We start from the raw sequence: 18,320 nt of genomic DNA on the forward strand, positions 1-18,320 counted from the left end.
GGTAATTACATTGTGCCTTGTGTGCAAAACTATTCCCTTCTTTTTTATTTAAACCTGCTGCCTGATAACCGGCTGCCTGATAACAGGCTGCCTCCATCCCTACGTTAGGGATAAGGCTGACTAATTCTCCAGAGCTAGCAATGCGTGTGATGCGTTCTCCGCCCACCGCAGATTTTGCTCATGGCTCCTTTTTAGGATGCAACGATCTGGCATTTCAGGCTTTTTCTCTTGTTTCTCACATCAGTGTTCCTTGTCTCCATAGGAAAGCAAGTGCTTTTCTCATGCGTCCCTTGGCAGCACTGCAGCTCCAACTCTCTCACTGCTGTCGCAGGCCACTGGAAACAGCCTGGGAAGGGAAAGGGGAGGGGGGAGACAGACCAAACATGGGGTTTGTGCTATTTTACTATAGCCCTGCCTAGCGCTCTCTGGCTGCCAAGTAACACCGGCTAGCGCTGGAAATCTGCCCACCTCCTTCAGATCGCCTTGGTTGCTGAAAGCTGGGGAGAGAGCAGCTCCACAGGAACGGACAGTCCTGGGAGCAGCGATGTGAAGGTGGTGAGGGCATTTCCCGCTGGTCTGAGCCTGCCAGCTCTGGAAAATGCCAACAGATGTGGCTGACTGTAGAGATACGAGCTACCCTGCCATACCCATGTTTGCCATACCCATGCTTGCCATGCCCTGCTGCTGCCTCAGCTACCTTTCCTTGGTTTCCTACGAGTGCTGTGAGAAGTTGGCACCTCCAGCAGAGTTTCCTGCTACCTGATTAAAGATGGGTGCAATGCCATTCCTGCTCCTGAATGTGTGTTGCTCTGAGACTGACTGACAAGTGGCGATGTGGTGGGATGGAGTTTAACTGGGAGAAGGTATTAATGTGATTGCTGCTATCTTTACTTATATTTTTTTTCTTGTTAGGTCTTCAAAAGATATTTGCTCAAAACCAGAATTTTCACAACACTTCTCTTTTTTAAAGGGCCATAACTGAGAGGAGGATGCTGTGCAGATGGGGCAGGAGGCCAAGAAGGCACAGGGAAGTGAGAAAGGACCAGGGGCAGAAGAAAGTTGGAAGTGGGAAAGTCAAAGCTAATCCAGGAGCAGAGAGGCTGTGTGCTTTGCCCATTAGACTGCGCTGTTTGCATTAGAGGCTATAAAGAGCAGTCCCTTGGTTTTACCATTGCACTTCCTTGGAAACTGAGGTGGAAAGGCAAGCCAGGTGGATATGGAGGAGAGGTAGGAAAGCAGTGGTGCAGGGCAGCACTGGTAGAGGATGCATTGCTAGGGGAAAAAGCAGCTACAGCACCCCTTGTCACAAGGATTCGAGTAATGCAGCATGGACCTCCTCAAGGCTGAAGGGAAGGCAGATGTTTAGTATTCTGAGAAGTCTATTGCTGGTGGCAGGAGGAGCTAATTTCCAGGGTGGCCAGGACAGAGCAGTATGGCACGCTAAGGTTAGCAAAGGGAGCCTTCCTTCTGAGACAGCCAGGTGCCATGGTAAATTTTTCTGCTGTTTGTGCTTGTGTTTGGGCTCTTTGTGCTAATAAATATCTCTTGACAGAGACGCTATGGTGCTGGAGCTTTAGCCCCACGGGGTAAGGCTGCAAAACAAAGCTGCTTCCCACACCTGCACCCATCCATGGGCAGAGCTCAGGGACCCTGAGGTGACTGCTGCCCACTGGGGTAAGGGTGTATGACATAGAGGGATGGAGAGGAACCAGCTCCTCCCAAATCCAGAAATGGTCTGTAACTCAATTAACAGAGAGCAGGGCATTTTCATCTGCCTCTGGGCTGCTGAGCTCCCTTGTGCTGCCAGTTCCTGGTGCCTGTCGGAGATCACTGTCTTGTCCAGTCCAGCGCACAGCAGCTCAGCAGACAAGTCCTCGGTCAGACCCCACGTCGCCCTGTTCTCTACCTGCGACTCCCTTGCTGAGCTGCTTGGGCAGGCAGCTGTGGGGAGGGCGATGCGATCCCTGTCTCCTAATCCCGGGAGCAGCGGGACTGCCGGGTGAACAGGGGCCGCGCAAAAGGGGCCGGCAGAACGGCAGAGCTTGCGGCGACATCTCCCTCTGCTTCCCCAGGAGATGGGGCAGGAGAGCAGTCACGGCTCCGGCTCCGAGCTGGCGGCCGGGACCCGGGGAAGGGGGAACGGCGGGAGCTGCCCGTGCCGGGCGGGCGGTGGCCGGGCCCTGCAGTCGTGCGGGGCACCGGGACCGCCGTGGGCCCATCGCCAGCCCGCTCGGCTCTAGCCCCACGGAAGGGCTCGGCGACTGGCATCACCCGCCGCCCCCCCCCCCCCTCTCCCCGGCCCCGCCGCTTGCCGTGCGCTTGGCAGCCCCGACGCCCTCCGCAGCCAGTTTTCCAGCCCTGTGCTTCTTCTGCAGTGACAGCCAGTGGCTGCGGGGGCCTGTTTACTATCCGGTTAATAAGTGAGCTGGAGCAGGGGGAAAACTTCTCCGACGGCGGAGAGCGGGCTCGCCGGCGGCCGCGGCGGGCGGGCGGGGGGAGCATTCCTCTGCCGCGGGGCCCCGGCGCGCCCCGCTCCCGCCGCCCCCCGCCGCCCCCCGCCCGCAGGTGCAGGGGGCTGGCACTCGGGAACTGGAAAGAGCTGGTTGGAGTTTGCACTTTAAGCTCCCGGCAGGGAGGGAGCCGGGGGCTCGGAGCTGGTCTGGGCGCCCAGCGCCGCGGGAGGATGTCTCGGTGGCTGCGGCCCCTCGTGGGAGCGCTGCTCCTGCTCGAGGTGGCGGCCGCCCTCAGCTTTCTCCACCATCGCTACGAGGAGATGGTGCAGGCCCTGTTCCGCGTGCAGAGCCAGTGTCCCTACGTCACTCGCATCTACAGCATCGGCCGCAGCGTCGAGGGTCGACACCTCTACGTGCTGGAGTTCAGCGACTACCCCGGCATCCATGAGTCCTGTAAGTACCCGGGGACGGGGACAGCGGTTTGGAGAGACCGGGCTTCGTCACTGCTCTCACTGCCACGCAGCACCGTCGGGGCACGGGGTGGGGGGTATCTCCAGGTAGGACTCCGAACAATGCCCAGGTGTCAGGCAGTGCTGGCTCGGTAAGGGGCCTCACAGCCAGCACAGGGACACACGTGCAAAACCCACATGCGTGCTCCATGTTTGCATGGGCTGCAGCATCACCCGGGCACGTACTTTGGATAGAGCTCTGATTTTTCAGCGCCAGTTAACGTGAGAACTAAGATGAGTACACCCCAGCACCCCACCTGCCCTGCCACCCGCTCTTTCCCAAAACACAGCACTGCACAGGCAGGGACATACTGATCCCACCCTCCACCCTTTGCTCCTGAATAGTGGCTGGAGGGAAGAGTTCAGCCCTTCCTTCTCCAGACCCCAAAACAAGGGGGGCAGCGAGCGAGGGACCCCGTCAGAGTGGGCGCTGGGCTCCTGCAGCCCCACCGGCCCCGCAGGCTGTGCAGCCCCTGAGACAGGCAAGACTCAGGGATCTCAACCTGCTGCCACGTGGCCTGCAGAGCCTTGGCAGCGGCAGCCCCTGAGCTGCTGCCTGTGCAGCATGGAGATGCTGCCTAGCCGGACGTTGCAGGCAGCCAGGTGCCCCTGGGGGGCTGAGGGGCCCAGCTGGCTGTCCAGGCTGGAAGTGTGCACAGAGGGCTCCCGCCTTGTGTCCCTAGGCCATGGATGCAGACAGGGCTCTGCCTACTTTTTGCAGGATCTTTTGCCTTTCCAAACCCTGGCTCGCTTGCTGGTGTGGTTAAACACAGGGGCTGACAAGTCCAGGCTACCTAGTTATGTGAAAAAAGCTGACAGTGCTGCAGGGGTGAACGGGACCCAAACCTGTACTCACCAAGCAGAGCAGCATTCCCCCCCTCCCCCCCAAAACACCCCACTGCTCCCCTCCTGCAGCCCAGAGCACTGCTGTCAGAGGCAGGATGGGAGGCTTCCTACCCTGACGTCCTCTGTGCCAGCCCCATTTAGTACGGGGAATCCTGCATGGTGCTGGGAACACCTTGGCACCTCCACAGTACATTGGGGGCTGATACAAAGCAAAGAGCGACCAAAGGGCACTGGCAATGCACCAGTGGATTTTATACCTGCAGAACTACAGGACAGCGGCTGGAAAGGCCACAGGAGATGACTGAGATCTCCCCTGCTCCAGACAGGCAGCATGGCCAGTGGTCCTGTTTGTAGCAGCCCTCAGGCTGGCACTTTTTAGCATGTAGCATGAGGACTTTGAGAATCTGTAGACTGACTCCCTTGAACGCCATGGAAAGTAGATCCAAAAAGAAAGCCTAGAGCTAATGGGCTCCCATGCAGTACCTGGGGCTTTTATGGCCACGCAGATAATGCTTAGGGGTCAGCATACTGGAAAAGGCTGACAAGTCCTGCCACAGACTTGAACAAAGCAGAGAAGGAGAATCCCTGCTGAGACCTTATTTTTTTAAATAAAAGCTGCACATATCCCCAGGACATTTTTATACTTTTTATAACTGGATTACCTAATTAAATCAGTTCTCATGTCTACTGAAATCTGACCAAGTCAAAAGACATTGCCCACCTGTGGTGTGCTGTGCTGAGGCACAGTGATCAAAAGATACAGAAAAGCAAAATCTTTTGCCAAAATTTTATTTTTTTTAAGAAACTGTCTTTAGCACATCCAGAAGAGATGTCTCCTCCCTGCGTGGCAAAGGCATGGGGGATTTTGGCAGCAGCAGACGTCTGATGCATGGGGCTTCGGTGCTTTTGTCCCAAGGATCCTCCTGACACCATGCATGTCACTGTGAGTGACCGCTGCTGGTGGCTGGAAAATTCACAGTGCAATGGGAATCACAAGCTCTGGCAATCCAAAATTTGTAATGACACCCTGTTTTTCCCTGACCCTTTCATGTGAAAGCCAGCCTCCCTTTCTGTCTGAATTCCTCTGGTATCTCTCATCCTACCAGTGCTGACTTCAGCCTGCAATGAGAGTTTTTATTTTCCCACAAGCAACCGCTTTTAAAGCCTCTATGAGAAAATGGAGCCCATCCCTCATGTGTGCTGCCTCTCCTTCAGCAAAGCAGTGAGTCCTGCTCCAGGCACTGTCTGCCTGCAGTCTCTAAATCTGTATTCCAAGACATCATTTTAGGAAAGTCAGTGGCAAAAGACCCTTTTGCTCCTAATGAAGCCACTGGAGGGATGGTTTGATCCATATTCAGCTCAGCCACTGAGGGTTTCTCCAGGCTCTTCTCTATCTCTTGGGAGTGAGAAAGCCCCTAAACCTTTTCTTTGGAGGCAAGTGAAGGGGAGGGAGAGGAGAAACCACTCATGTCTCCCACCAGCACAGGGATCAGGGGCTGACAGGCAACAGCCAGAAGCGACCATGCCCTTCCAGTGAAGAGCAGAGCTTGCCCCAAGCCAGGGACTATTTTATCCTGCAGAACAGTGAAAAGCTCCTTAAAGCATGCAGAGCCAGGAATGTGCTGTGCTGGTGAGAGGCACTGAGAGCAAACTGTGAAGGGAAGAGGCAGGAGAAATGGCCTGTCCCCTCCATTTCCATTCATTGCAGAGACAGGAGAGCCCAGTGATCCTGCTCGTACTTCCCAGTCCCCTGTACTGCCTGTCCCCAGCCTGAGACCAAACCACCTGCAAATATGTCCTCTTCTGTACTCTAAAGGCAAGTAGCAGCCCAGGGGAGAGCCTGATCTGGTCTCAAGGATGCTGTGGCAAAATGGAGGGGACCCCATACAAGAACTGTGCCATTCTCCCTCACCAAGGTTTGCATTTTCCAAGGGAAAGGGCCATTTCACACCATTTATTGGGGGTCCCTTGGCAGGGACCAGGCAGCCCAGGCTGCCTGCAGTAGGAAGTGTCTCCTCCTCTCTGTACCAGCCCTGGCTGATGGTATTACTCTCTTGCTCTCTCCAGTGGAGCCAGAGTTCAAGTATGTTGGGAACATGCACGGGAACGAGGTGCTGGGCCGTGAGCTGCTGCTGCAGCTCTCCGAGTTCCTGTGCGAGGAGTATCGCCGGGGCAACGAGCGCATCACACGCCTCATCCACGACACGCGCATCCACATCATGCCCTCCATGAACCCCGACGGGTACGAAGTGGCTGCCAAGCAGGTACCAGGCAGCAATCGCTTCCTCCAGATGGGTAGGGGCAGAAAGCCCTTCAGATCCCTGAGGGATCCTCTTCACCACAGCTATGGGGAGGGAGCATCCTTCCTTTCCATGCCCTGCCAAATTTGTCCCACTCAACTGGTGCCGCTGCTCTCACCTCTCTTGCCAAAGGCTTGTGCTGTGTGTTTTGCCCAAGGTGGCCCTGCCAGGTGATGGAGGAGGCTTCCTACACCTGCCTTACCCTTCCCAGAACTTATTTGGCACAGGAGGGTAATAACATGCATGTTGTGATGGCCAGTCCCTGCTGCCCTGACACTCAGCCTGCCCACACCCACCCTATACTGACCCCCATGACGCACCTTTACTCCCCAGGGCCCAGACAGCAACGGGTACTTGACAGGGAGGAACAATGCCAACGGAGTGGACTTGAACCGCAACTTCCCTGACCTCAACACCTTCATGTACTACAGCGGGGAAATCAGCGGGCCAAATCACCACATCCCACTGCCCGACAACTGGAAAAGCCAGGTACTGCTCTGGGATGCTGTGACGGCTACAACATCTTCCTAGAGTGGCTCAGCTACTCAGGCAAGCAAATATGCTGTCCTTTGGCTTGCTCAGTGCTTGTCTTCTCCATGTCTTCTGCATGCAGAGAAACAGTGTAATCCTGTTCTGTGTCACAGCTTCCACCTCCATGAGGGGCAGAGGCTGGCATCCCAGCCAGTGTGGGGAGAAGGTTGCAATGCACAGGGCAGAGGGCTGGCTTGTTGCCTGTGCCTCAGGTTTTGGTGCTGTGCTGGGAAGCTGTAGCAGGGTGTGCACCAGAGGAGCCAGCTCTGTGCTCCAGGGTGGGTGGTGGGGAATGGAGAAAGCTGCAAAAGTCTGCTGTGACTGTTCACACTGCAGCTTGGCATGAAGCAACAACTGGCCTAGAGGTGACTGAGCTCTTTGACCTGTCCCTGGCTGTCTTCTCCTCACAGGTGGAGCCAGAGACATTGGCTGTGATCCAGTGGATCAGCAGCTACAACTTTGTGCTCTCAGCCAATCTGCACGGTGGAGCAGTGGTGGCAAATTACCCCTATGACAAGTCCCAAGACCAGCGGTTCAGGAGCCACTGGCGCACGGTCAACACACCTACCCCTGATGACAAGTTGTTTCAGAAGGTGAGCACAGCCCAGGCAGGTGAGGGCATTCCCACAGCCCTGGCAGGGTGCAGTGTAAGAGAGCTCTTCTGGGAGTCTCTGGGTCACTGCTTCATCCAGGAGCTGAGACAAGAAACATGCTGGAAATAACTGTTAGCAGACTATGGCATTTCTGCCAGCCACAGGCTCAGGAGCCAGATCAGGACAGTCCCATTGTGAGCTGATCCCACCACACAGAGAGGTCAATCTTTACCCTTAAGAACCCCTTCCTTGTCTGTGCTGTTCTTGGGTTCCCCGTAGCCCCAGTATCACCAGTGTCTTCAATACAACCCTGTTCTTCCGGACCTGGAGCCTGCCTCCAGCCTTGCTTCACCATCACAGCATGTATATATGGGTTTTTCCCTAGAGAGGTGGCAGAGTCTGGCTGGGATCTGCCGAGAGCAGGATAAGGTAGGTGGGTGCCCAGCAGGGGCTTGCGGATGGTGAAGAGTAAGGAATACAATGGGAAGAGCAGCACAAGCATAGGCAGACTGCAGGGAATGTATCAGTATGTGCTGCTGATCCTGCAAGCACTAGCTGAAGCCTGTGGGGTTTTTTTCCTCCATTGTTAAAATGTCCCAGAAAACAGTGCCTTCAGTCACTGCTTCCATTAGGAAATACACAAGAAAAAGCATGCCTGCGTTAGAACAGTTAATGAGAAAAATAAGTCTGAGCTGGAGTTCAGCCTTCTCTGGGAGCAGAGGCTGTGTGGGGGCTTGCCAGGACCTGCTGGGATCAGGGCTGTGCTCGGACCCAGATGTAGAGAGGATGCAGTCTAGGGCGTAGGCTAACAATACCCCTATAGCCTCAGAAGTCAGAAATGTAGTGAAGTAACTGTTTTCCTGCTGAAAAAAACACAAAATTACACCAGTATCTGAACCACAACAAAAGGGTACAGGGTTTGCCTTAGAAACTGTGAACACCAATCTCTTGTAAACTGTGTCTTACACAAAGGACAGGCTTTGGATGCAGTGGCCCAATTTTAGTCCTGCCTTCACATCTAAAAATAAGCTGTAACCTTAATAAGGGCAATAAACAAGTGGTTGCTAGAACCAGAAATTACCCAAGCTCTTTCCTAATTCAGATTGTCCTGATATATATGATATTTGCATCAGGACTGATACCAGTTAGTTTTTCTCACATATCTTCTCCCTCTGTTAGTGCCATTTGCTGTGTGGGGACCAGCACCGATGGGGTGGGTGCCCCTGTATGGGCCCAGCACCCTCTGCTCCCCCTTGTCTGAGCAGGAGCAGGGCAGGAGTCACCTGTGCCATGAGCAAGCCTCCAGCTTGCCAGATTTCTGCTCTTCCTCTTCTGCCTTCACCTGCCTACATGTTGTAGGGGTCCTGGCTACCTCATGTTGTGTTTCACAGCAGTCTCCTGTCTGACTTCCCTCCCATGGTCCCCAGCAAAGCCTGTGGAAGAGGGGAGACTGTTGCCCGGAGCCTTGCAGGGTCCCCAGCTGCATGGTGCTGGAGCAGTGACTGATTGCTGTGCTCTCTCTAGCTGGCCAAAACCTACTCATATGCCCATGGATGGATGCACCGTGGCTGGAACTGCGGGGACTATTTTGCTGATGGCATCACAAATGGGGCATCATGGTACTCGCTCAGCAAAGGTAAGGCCTGGGCAGGGGAGAGCCACTTGCAGCTAGATGTTGAGCTGAAGAGAGGTGAAGTTACAGAGGAGAAACCTCAGGACAGGATGGGCTGGTGAATGCAATAGCACTGTGCCCATTACTAGACACCATTCTGATGTCTCCATCTCAGACTGGGAAGTAGCTTGGGAAGACTGGAAGTGGCTTGGGAGCCTGTTGTGTGCTGCTGGGCAACAGGAGCATTAATCTGGTACTGTATTGGAACACACTACAGTGTAACTCCATCAAGATCCAAAACTGACCAAAGGGAAGATGTTCCTTGTAGGTGCTGACTCTTGAAAAATCAGATTAGAAAAGGCACAAGGAATAAATTGAAAAATCAGCAAATTAGGCTAGAAACTGGAAAGGGACATACAGTCCCTGTGGTACTACCCTGAGCTTCTGAGGGCAGAGTGGTGAATGATCTGGCTGAAGGAGGGAGTTGACAGACACAAAGGCAGGGGGCTGCACCGGGGGGTGAAGGCTCTGGTCACGCTGGATGGAGGGAAAGAGGAGGATGCATCAGCAGAGCAAAGAAGGATAGTGGGAGAGTTCTGATAGAAGATAGACAGGGGCCAGGATGCCTGGGACATGGGAGCAGGGAGGGAAGAGGGCCTTGCATTCCCTTGGCCATGGGCTCTTCTCTTCCAGGTATGCAGGACTTCAATTACCTCTACACCAACTGCTTTGAAATCACCCTGGAACTGAGCTGCAATAAGTTCCCCCCTGAGGAGGACCTGGAGCGACAGTGGATGGCCAACCGGGAGGCCCTTGTTGCTTTCATCGAAGAGGTAAGGGGACAGACCTGGGGCTTCGCTTGTGGCCTAAGGTTTCAACAAATTTAGCTACTTATGCTGAGCTAGTTATGCCAGCCGTTATGCTAAGCTTAACGACCTGGGACCTACACCCTTCTTTTACAGGGCCCCATGGGCCCCACCCCTGATGGCAGGGGACGAGTAGGACCTGGGAGCGCTGGGGTGGAAGGGAGATGGTCGTGGAGCTCACCGGGTGCTCTAGTTGCAGGAAGGGCTGTTATGTCCCAGTGTGTTTCTGCTAGGGAGAATAAGGACAGCCAAGGATATGAGGCAAGATGGGAGTGTCCCCAGAACTCTGCCCTCTTCCAGTGCCCAGCAATACCCTCTTGAGAAAAGGAGGGTCCTTGACTCAGCAGCCTGTCTCCCTCCCTACAGGTTCATCAGGGCATCAAAGGGGTGGTCTCCGACGAGAACAACAATGGCATCGCAGGAGCAGTGATTTCTGTCCAGGGAATCAGCCATGACATCACCTCTGGTGGGTTGTCGGTCCCCTTGCGTGCTGTCCCTTTTGGATACAGCCTCTCAAAGGCTATCTCGGTATGTGGGAGAGCGTTAGCAGGCAAGGCTATAATATCTGTGGCCAGCTTGTTCTGCTTCCAGAAAACACTGACTGTGAGAACTATGCCTGTGCATGCTGGACCAGGGAGTGCTTAGGAAGGAAATGTGAGAACTGAATGCAAACATTATTTTACAGACTTCAGAAAGTCAGCTCCTATTTTATCTGAGAGAAGAAAATATATTTGTATATAACCAAAGGGAAAATGAAGGGAGTAACCTACCCAAGCATCCAAGTATCTACACAGAGCTGAAATAGCTGATAGCAAAGGACATGATGGCAGAACAAGATGAGAGACTTAAAGCTCAAAACAGACAAATTTAGACTGAGAATGAACTGGCACTTTAGTTTCTCCAAGTTGTGGTTTCTCCTTTACTGGCTGATTTTAACCTTTTCATAAATACCCTTCTCCAACCTGACCAGACATTACACTGGCTGCAGAAAATAGGCAATATTCAGCTTTTCAGAGCTCAAACTATTGAAACCATAAAAACTCACCGCCCTAGCTCTGTGAGTCAGTAACACTCTCCTGTTTGGCACTTCATATGCCAACCTGCATAGGAAAGGGGAGTGTACAAGAGATCACCAAACCGCAGATGTGCTGGCTCCAAGAGCCCTCTGAGGTCTCTTGTTCAGCCTCCTGTCTGGACCAGTATTATTTCCAGAGTTGGCTCTGACTGGCCACTGCTCCCTTCAGCCAGTTCTCTCTGCTGACCTGTGCCAGGGCTGCACTACTTTGGAGATGAAGTTGTGCTCCCTGATGGCCACGAAGCTCCCAAGCTGCCATATGTGGCCACTCCTTTGTTGTATTGTCTTGCACTGCTCAGAGGAATTTGGCTTCATCACCTTTGTAGCTGCCAGCTACGAGTAGCTGCTGGCTGCTCTGGTTCTCTGATCTCCCTTTTGACCTGGGAGCACCAAAACTGGGCATGGTATCCAAGTACAGCCTCCTTCGGACTGAACAGAAGGAGAAAATTATCCCTTTGACCTGTTGGTCACCTTCCCTATTTTCTCTTAGAAGCCCCTGACTCGTGTCTCACTCATACCAATTAGCCCCACTGAAGCCAAAAGTTCCATAGATGGGAATATACTCAAATTGTTGAAGTCAAGCGTAATGTGCTGGTTCCTCACTGTTGGCTGACCCCTGTCCCTCACAACACCAGTACACAGACGTGTTCCTGGGGCTTCCTTATGTAGGGAGAATCTGGCAGGGGACTGGCTGAGCTGGTGAGCGATTAAAACCCTGCTAATAACCCAAACATGGTAAAATTGTATGTGACAGGAATTAGACATTGCTTTACACATAAGGAGTCAGACCGGCTGCCCTCACGTCTGCTGTCATCTGACAGGCAAGCGCTCAGATTTGCAGTCTGCCTGCACAGACCCAGCCACCGCTGCTGTACCATCCCCTTTCGTTTGGTGTTTACTTGCAGACTGGCCTCTGCCCTGTGGCACTAATGAAACATCACTTTTGCAGTCTACCAGCATGAATCCAGCATCACAGTAGCCAGCAGATTTGGAAGGCAGGCCAAAAATTGCCTGGGTTTTGAAGGCTACACATCCTTGAGGAAGTACACTCAGTGAGACCTACTGGAATGTCTTTTGCTCTGCTCCCTGTGCATCCTGAGTGCTTTCTCTTTCCCACCTTGTGTTCCAGGTGATACGGGGGATTATTTCCGTCTGCTGCTGCCTGGCACTTACACTGTCACAGCCTCTGCAGAGGGGTACCAGCCCCAGACAGTGACAACAACAGTGGGCCCAGCTGCACCTTCGCTGGTGAGTCAGGCTGTATCGTCACAAGCGTGTCTCCAAATATCTTCACTCCATGGAGGGAGAAACACAGTGAGGGGTGTCTAGAGAGCAGTAGAGAAAGGAGATGGGACACAAAGCATTACCAGAGACTACAGGCTGTCTGCTTTGGCAGACATGGGGTTCCCCACAGGTTGCAGAGAGAGACACAGCAAAGGCAACTCCACATGCCTCTCAGTTCCTTACTGAGGGACTTGCAGCTGCACTGGGCTGCCACGCCAGCTCCTCTTGGCCACTGGAAGAGCCCCTGGCTGGCTGGGACTGCTGCTCTTCAGCTCTCCCTCCATCATCCCCATTCTCCAGGATATGATGATATGGGGACAGCATCTGTTCCCTGGGGCTCTGTTATCCTCTTGGCTCTGTGGGTTCCAGTGCTCCGCTATTGCCTGCATCCTGCCTGGGACCAAACATGCATCAGCCTCTTAGCAAGAGGGTGAGGTTTGCCTTTCTTTCTGCTGAGATCACACAAGACAGATGGAAACTGGGTGCCAACAAAGAACAGCCAAGCACCTTTGGGCAATGAAGTGAAACCAGGTGCTCTTGACACCAGTGTGGCCCCTACAACACCCATCTGAGGGCAGGCTGGGCAACTGGAAATCAGTTATAAAATCAGTGGGTGGTGATTCCTGCCCCTGTGGTTGCTTTATGAACCTGGTAGGATTGCCTTCTCCAAGGACAGCCAAGAATCCCCCAGTTGCAGCATCCTGGCACATCATTTGCTTCAGTGCATGGTACTGGCCAGCCTCTGCTGTAAATACACTGCGGTTGTTCTCCCACTCTCTGAGTCTTCGTCCCACCCTACCCAGCCTCTGAAGTTCTTCCAGAACTGCCCTTTTCTCAAGATTAGAAACCTTCTAATTTTCATCCTAAGTTTATTTATGGTCAGTTTATCCCTATTTGTTCTTATGCCAACGTTGTGCTTTAAATAGCTCCTCTTCTGCCTTGGTATTTATTCCCTGATTTATTTATAGAGGGCTGTCAAGCCCAGTTCTTGCCTTCATTTTGCTAGGTTAAAGACCCAGCTCTTTGGCTTTCCTTTGTAAAACAAATTTTGCTTTCACCGTGTTACTGTAGAAGACTGGTCCGTTCTCTGATGGCCTGATCTTTGCAGATCTCCCCTCACAGAAGTCCTCCTGTCCCTATCTCCTCTGCCCCTGAAGCACGTCCCAGAGCCACCATTCACCCCATCCCTCCCCCAGGACACCCACACAGCCCCATTCCAGTTTCACCTTTCTGTATGGTCTCCCCATGCCCTGTTTATCTGATGCTGTGTCATGCATGCTCCATGTCCCCTTCTCCTCTCACATGGTGGTACTGGATGGAATTTTCTTGCGTGATTTTTTTCCCTGGCTCTCCTGTAAACAACCATTACTGAATGCAGGGTTCAGCTAACAGAATGCAACTGAAAAAAGACTGTCCTAAAGTATGCTGTGTATTAAATATTCACAGAGATGCAAAGGAAGACTACTTCTTTAATCTCTAGGAAGAAAAGATGAAGAAAGAACATAGCTCCGTCCCCTGCCTTTCACAGCTCATCTTCCAAACTCTCCTAGGACATGACATTGCTGCAGGAACCACTCTGTGCATAAGAAATGTAGCTGGTTGTTGATACAAAATTTTCCATAGGAAAAAAAAATATTTCCAGCTGATTTAAGCACTGAGTTCCCATCGTATCGTGACACTGGCTGAGGCCCCTTATTGCTTGTCTTGGCCCAAGAACCAGCTTTGAAGGCTAGCAGCAGAGGCAGGTCCTGCAGACCCCTGCACCAGCAGAGCACCCATGGGACGTTACACAGTTATTTTTGTTCTTTCTCCAGGTGCATTTCCAGCTCAAACAAGATGTGGTGAGGAAGCCCCCTGAGCGTAAAGCCTCAGGCACACGCACAAACAACAAAGCCCTTCAGAAGAAGGTAGTGCCAAGAGCCACTCGTCGCGGGACCCAAAGATGAGGACAGCTCACTTGGCTGAGAGCTGGGAGAAACCGTTGATATGAGGCCTGGCTGACGACTCCGGCCAGTGAACTTTCCAACAGTCCAGCATGAAACTAGCCCAGATTATTAGGGTATTAAAACAAGGAAGTATTTAATCCCTGAGCAAATCGTGAAGTCATTCACAACATAATGCGTCTGGGCTGCGGTTCCCCAGGAAGTGTGTCTGTAGTTGCTGAGCTCTTCTCCTGCACTCACTCCATCCAGAAGAGCTCTGCACCATTTATTCCTGGACTTAGTTGCCACAGCTCATATGAGATGCCCAGACACTGTTGCATACCAGGGAGAATGAATCCAGGCCCTGAACTGTGCCTGCTGCACTCACACGCTGGGTATCTGGATCCTGGCACTAGTCCTCTGGGTGAGAGTGCCATGCTTCTCCCTCAGGTAAGGATGGTTGCTGCCTCTAGACCCTCAAGTTAGAGGGAGGTCAGTTTTAAAGCAGTCCGTGATGTGTCCATTTTGTCCCACACAGCACAGCTGTCACTGGTTGGCAACACCACAAGTAGGAATGCAGCACTGGGGGGTGGTGGTCATCTGGCTAGTGATGTCACATTTACATTGATGTGCAGATGGGACTTTCTGATAACTGACTCAGAGTATTTGTAGTCAGACAGGCTGCAGCGATACTGGCAAAAGCAGAGGATTATCCTGTCTCCTTATGTCTTCAGATCCAAACCAGATGGCTCACTGAAGGGTCTGCTCTAGCCAACACAAACTATTAGTCTGAGTGCAGAAGCAACTAGGTGAGGTCTGACAACCGGTGATGGTTAGGAATGCAAGACAGGTGATTTGATATTCCTTTGAGACAAATTCCCTGAAGTTTGGTCCTGTCAGTGTGCAGCAGGGGAAGTGTGGGTGCCTGATGCCAGCGGTGTGCTGCCCAGTGTGCTCCACAGCAGTTGTGCTGGACAGCACAAGCCTTGTGAGTTGTAATTGGGTTAGGGAAGACGTGATCCACAGTTCAGTGAGGTGAGGTCCTTAAAAGGCTGCTCAGGCTGTCTGGGCAGGTCTGGAGTGGAAGCGAAAGTAGAAACAAAGCTGGTTATTTCCATGGTAAAAATATCTTATGCAGGAAAAGCCTTTCTAGCATTTTTCTTAGAAAATAAATAACTCCAGAGGAATAAACAGTCTCACCCATGTGCCCCAGTGCATGGTTGTGCAAGTCATCCCAATTTCCTCCATCAAGCCCTCTGTTGCACACTGTTCCTCTCCATGTCTCAAGCCCATCCAGAAAGTGTCCACTAGACATCCCCTTGCTTCTCCTCTTTCGGAAACATCTCTTCATCTCTTGTGAGCAGCCTCTACCACCCTACTGCATGGGCAATATTCTGCACGTCATCCCTCATCTCTGTCACTGCTACAAGATGCTAGTAGCATTTTCAGCCCCAGCAGCACACACACTCTTGTAAGTCCTCCCTGCTAACAGAAGCTGTTTCTCTGTCATGCCTGTTCTTGGCAGAGCAGAGCAGACTGGCCCTCAGATGGTATCTATTCAGGCTATTGCAAAAATGTGCAGAAATGGTAGTGCACATAACTATGGCTGTGAGCGATTTCAACCTGCAGAGGCCAGTGTGGGCTGGAGACACTGGCCAGTTCTACATTCACAACCAAAGCTGAATTGAGATTCTCTAATTTTCTGTCTTTTGGTGGCGGAAGGAAGTGGAAAAGGACAGTGATGCTGAGAAACTCATACTCCTGGGGGCTTTAACACCTCTTTCCCTGGCCGAGGCCAGCAGCTGGCTGAGCTGACCGCTCACGTCTGAGGATGTGTATGAGGCTAAGAGCAAGGAAAGGACTCCCAAGGAGTAGCCTTGGACAGGGTGATGCTCAGCCTGCGCAGAGCTGGCCGTGCCTCCGCGCTCCAGCAGCGCCACAGGCCGCGCTGCTGCAGGGTGCTCCCCTGTTGCCCTCTTGTGGCCCTACGAAATGTAAGACATCTCAATTCCCCTCACTTTCCAGAGCGGTCAGAGGAGAGGGATTTCTTCTCCTTTTGAAATAGGACAAACAGCCCAGGAGGCCACATCACTCGCCTTCACAAGCTGCTGTGGGGTTGGCAGCGCAGCAGCAATATTAATCTTGGTGGCAGCAAAAGTAATCTCGGTGGCAAGCTTTCTCTCTGCATTGCTACAAGATACAACCTTCTGGAGGACTGACTCTCCCTCTGGGCTGGGATATGCCCAGCTTATTCTCCTCCCAGCTCTGAATATTTTTGTGTTGAACAGTTTGGTAAAGGTCCACTTGGCTATGGACGAGCTCTCCACGTGAAAACACAATTACAAAATGTTTCCGAGGCAGCACTCTCCTAAGCACGCCTCTCAAAGGCTTGCCATGAACTTAGTCCCCAGTGTTGCAAGAAGCGTGGGCTAAAAACAGCGCTAAACCTTTGGTCATATATCTGCAGCACAGTGGTTTTGTGTTGAGGTTCCAATCAAGGCAAAAGCAGTTGACAGGTTTGTATCGGAATAAACAGTTAACAGCTGATCCTCCCCGTGTTCTCTGGGCTGCTCATAGCTTTGTAGACCTCTTCCTGCACCTTAGGTCTTTCTTCCAAGCTGAAGGGTCCCAGCCTACACAGTTGTTCACAGTTCCCATACCTCTGAACATCCTTACTACCTGCCTTTGAACTTTCTTCTGTTCTCATTTACCTTTTCTGAGATGAGGGGGTCAGAATTGTATGCAGAAATGGGAGAAACAGGTAAACAAAGCTCAGAAGAATGAACCAAAGCTCTTACAAGCAAGACTGCTGATTTTGGGATGAGCAGGAGCTTCAGTAGGGAGGACGGATGGGACTCTGCATGCAATCATGTTTGTTTCTGTGGTTGGCATAAAGGATGCAGAAAAAGGGAAAATACAAATAGCTTAACTTAAAGGAGCATGAGGCACCTTATCTTGGGATGTTAGCAGAGGTGGGTTGGTCATGGCAGTGACCTAAAAGGCTGCAGAAGGGATTGGGATGATGAAAATAGCTCAAAAAGTGCTTCAACAGGCAAGAACAGCAGAACTTTGGGGTTTTACAACATTTAAAACCCTGTGGCAGGGGCTGGCATCCATTCTTTAGCTCAAGCAACTGTACCTGCATGGAAAAGCACCTAGATCCCTGTGCAGCGCAGCTTTGAGCCCTATGCCAACGGCATCATGCCGTGCCAGCACTATGGGTCCCTGCCTCAGGAGAGCAGACAGGGTGTCAGCGCCCAGCCTGTGAGCATACTAACACGACTCTTGACAGTGGTGCGTGCGACACGCTCTGCACACCCTGCTCCTGGCTGGTAGCAAGCCAAGCTGGGATCTGGGTGGTTGCTATGGAGAAGCGTAGCTAAATGCACAAACAAGTGACAAACAGTGATAACCACTCTGGGGGCTGAGAGACTTGGGGCTTTACAGCGTGTTGGTGAGGGATGGCGTCCCTTGGGGCACGGAGGCTCTTTTTTTAGCCTGCCAGGAAAACCAGTGCAGGACCAAGTGTACTCAGTGTGTGCCTGACCCATATACAACGCACAAACCGTCCCTCCCTCTCACGTTTTTGCAGGGTTTTTTATTATTTGCTTTTCTCCATCTCGGTGCTCTGGCGTGATCTTACAGTGTGTCTAAGCAGCCAAAGCCAACTCCTAGCAGCAAAACGGAGACTGCACCAGATGGACAGCGTAGACCCACTCGTCAGCTGCTGCCGAAGCTGAAGCCCACAAAGCAGCAAGCAACTCCCGGGAGAAGCCAACAGTGGGAAAGGGGAGCGCCAGTGCTGCTCATGTCTGTGAGGCGGCAGCGCTTTGTAGGGAAGAAGTAGAAGCGGATTTGCCCAGGCTGCTGCCTGCCTCAGCGGTGGGCGTCTGGTGCTCTGCCAGCAGCCTAGCGCGGGTGCGGGGCATTCGGGCGCTGTGCCCCAGCCTGGCGGCTACGGGGATGACTGCACCCCACGTCCCCAGCCAGTCACCCCAAGCTGAGCGGCGTGTCCCACGCCGGGGTGTCCCCGTGTGCCGCCGAGGGGTTATCTGGAAGGCTGGGGCCGAGCAGGGCTGCCACGGGGAATGCACCCATGTCACCCGGGGATCCCGATGTCCCCAAGCTGCGGGACAGGCCTCGCGGAGCAGCTCCAGCCCCTCCCGCCGGCTCAGGCCGCTGCCTCCCTGCAGCAGCACTCTGCTGAGGCAGCCGGGCGGCGGGGCGGGCCAGGCCACGGGGCCGGGCGGGGCCCTGCGAGGCCGGGCGGGCGCTGGGGGCCGGGCCGGCCGGGGCCCGGGCGGGGCCGGACAGCCTCGGGGGCGGAGG

At 53.1% G+C, this 18,320-nt stretch overlaps 1 protein-coding gene across 2 annotated transcripts; it reads left to right on the forward strand.

The window, feature by feature from the left end:
* The first annotated feature begins 2,679 nt into the window (after positions 1 to 2,679).
* On the forward strand, positions 2,680 to 14,152 carry CPN1 (carboxypeptidase N subunit 1). Of its 2 annotated transcripts, none has more exons than XM_084264701.1 (9): positions 2,680 to 2,906; positions 5,876 to 6,072; positions 6,442 to 6,597; positions 7,050 to 7,232; positions 8,757 to 8,868; positions 9,538 to 9,677; positions 10,077 to 10,176; positions 11,915 to 12,033; positions 13,884 to 14,152. In XM_084264701.1, exons 1-9 carry the CDS (start codon positions 2,684 to 2,686, stop codon positions 14,013 to 14,015), a joined length of 1,362 nt encoding a protein of 453 aa, XP_084120827.1. In that variant the 5' UTR covers positions 2,680 to 2,683; the 3' UTR covers positions 14,016 to 14,152. The 2 variants fall into 2 exon arrangements, with proteins under 2 accessions (XP_084120827.1, XP_084120828.1); XM_084264702.1 differs by having other exon boundaries at positions 10,077 to 10,238; positions 13,884 to 14,022.
* Positions 14,153 to 18,320: the final 4,168 nt, after the last annotated feature.

This window comes from Gallinula chloropus (genome assembly GCF_964237585.1).
Source record: "Gallinula chloropus genome assembly, chromosome: 5".
Lineage (NCBI taxonomy): Eukaryota > Metazoa > Chordata > Aves > Gruiformes > Rallidae > Gallinula > Gallinula chloropus.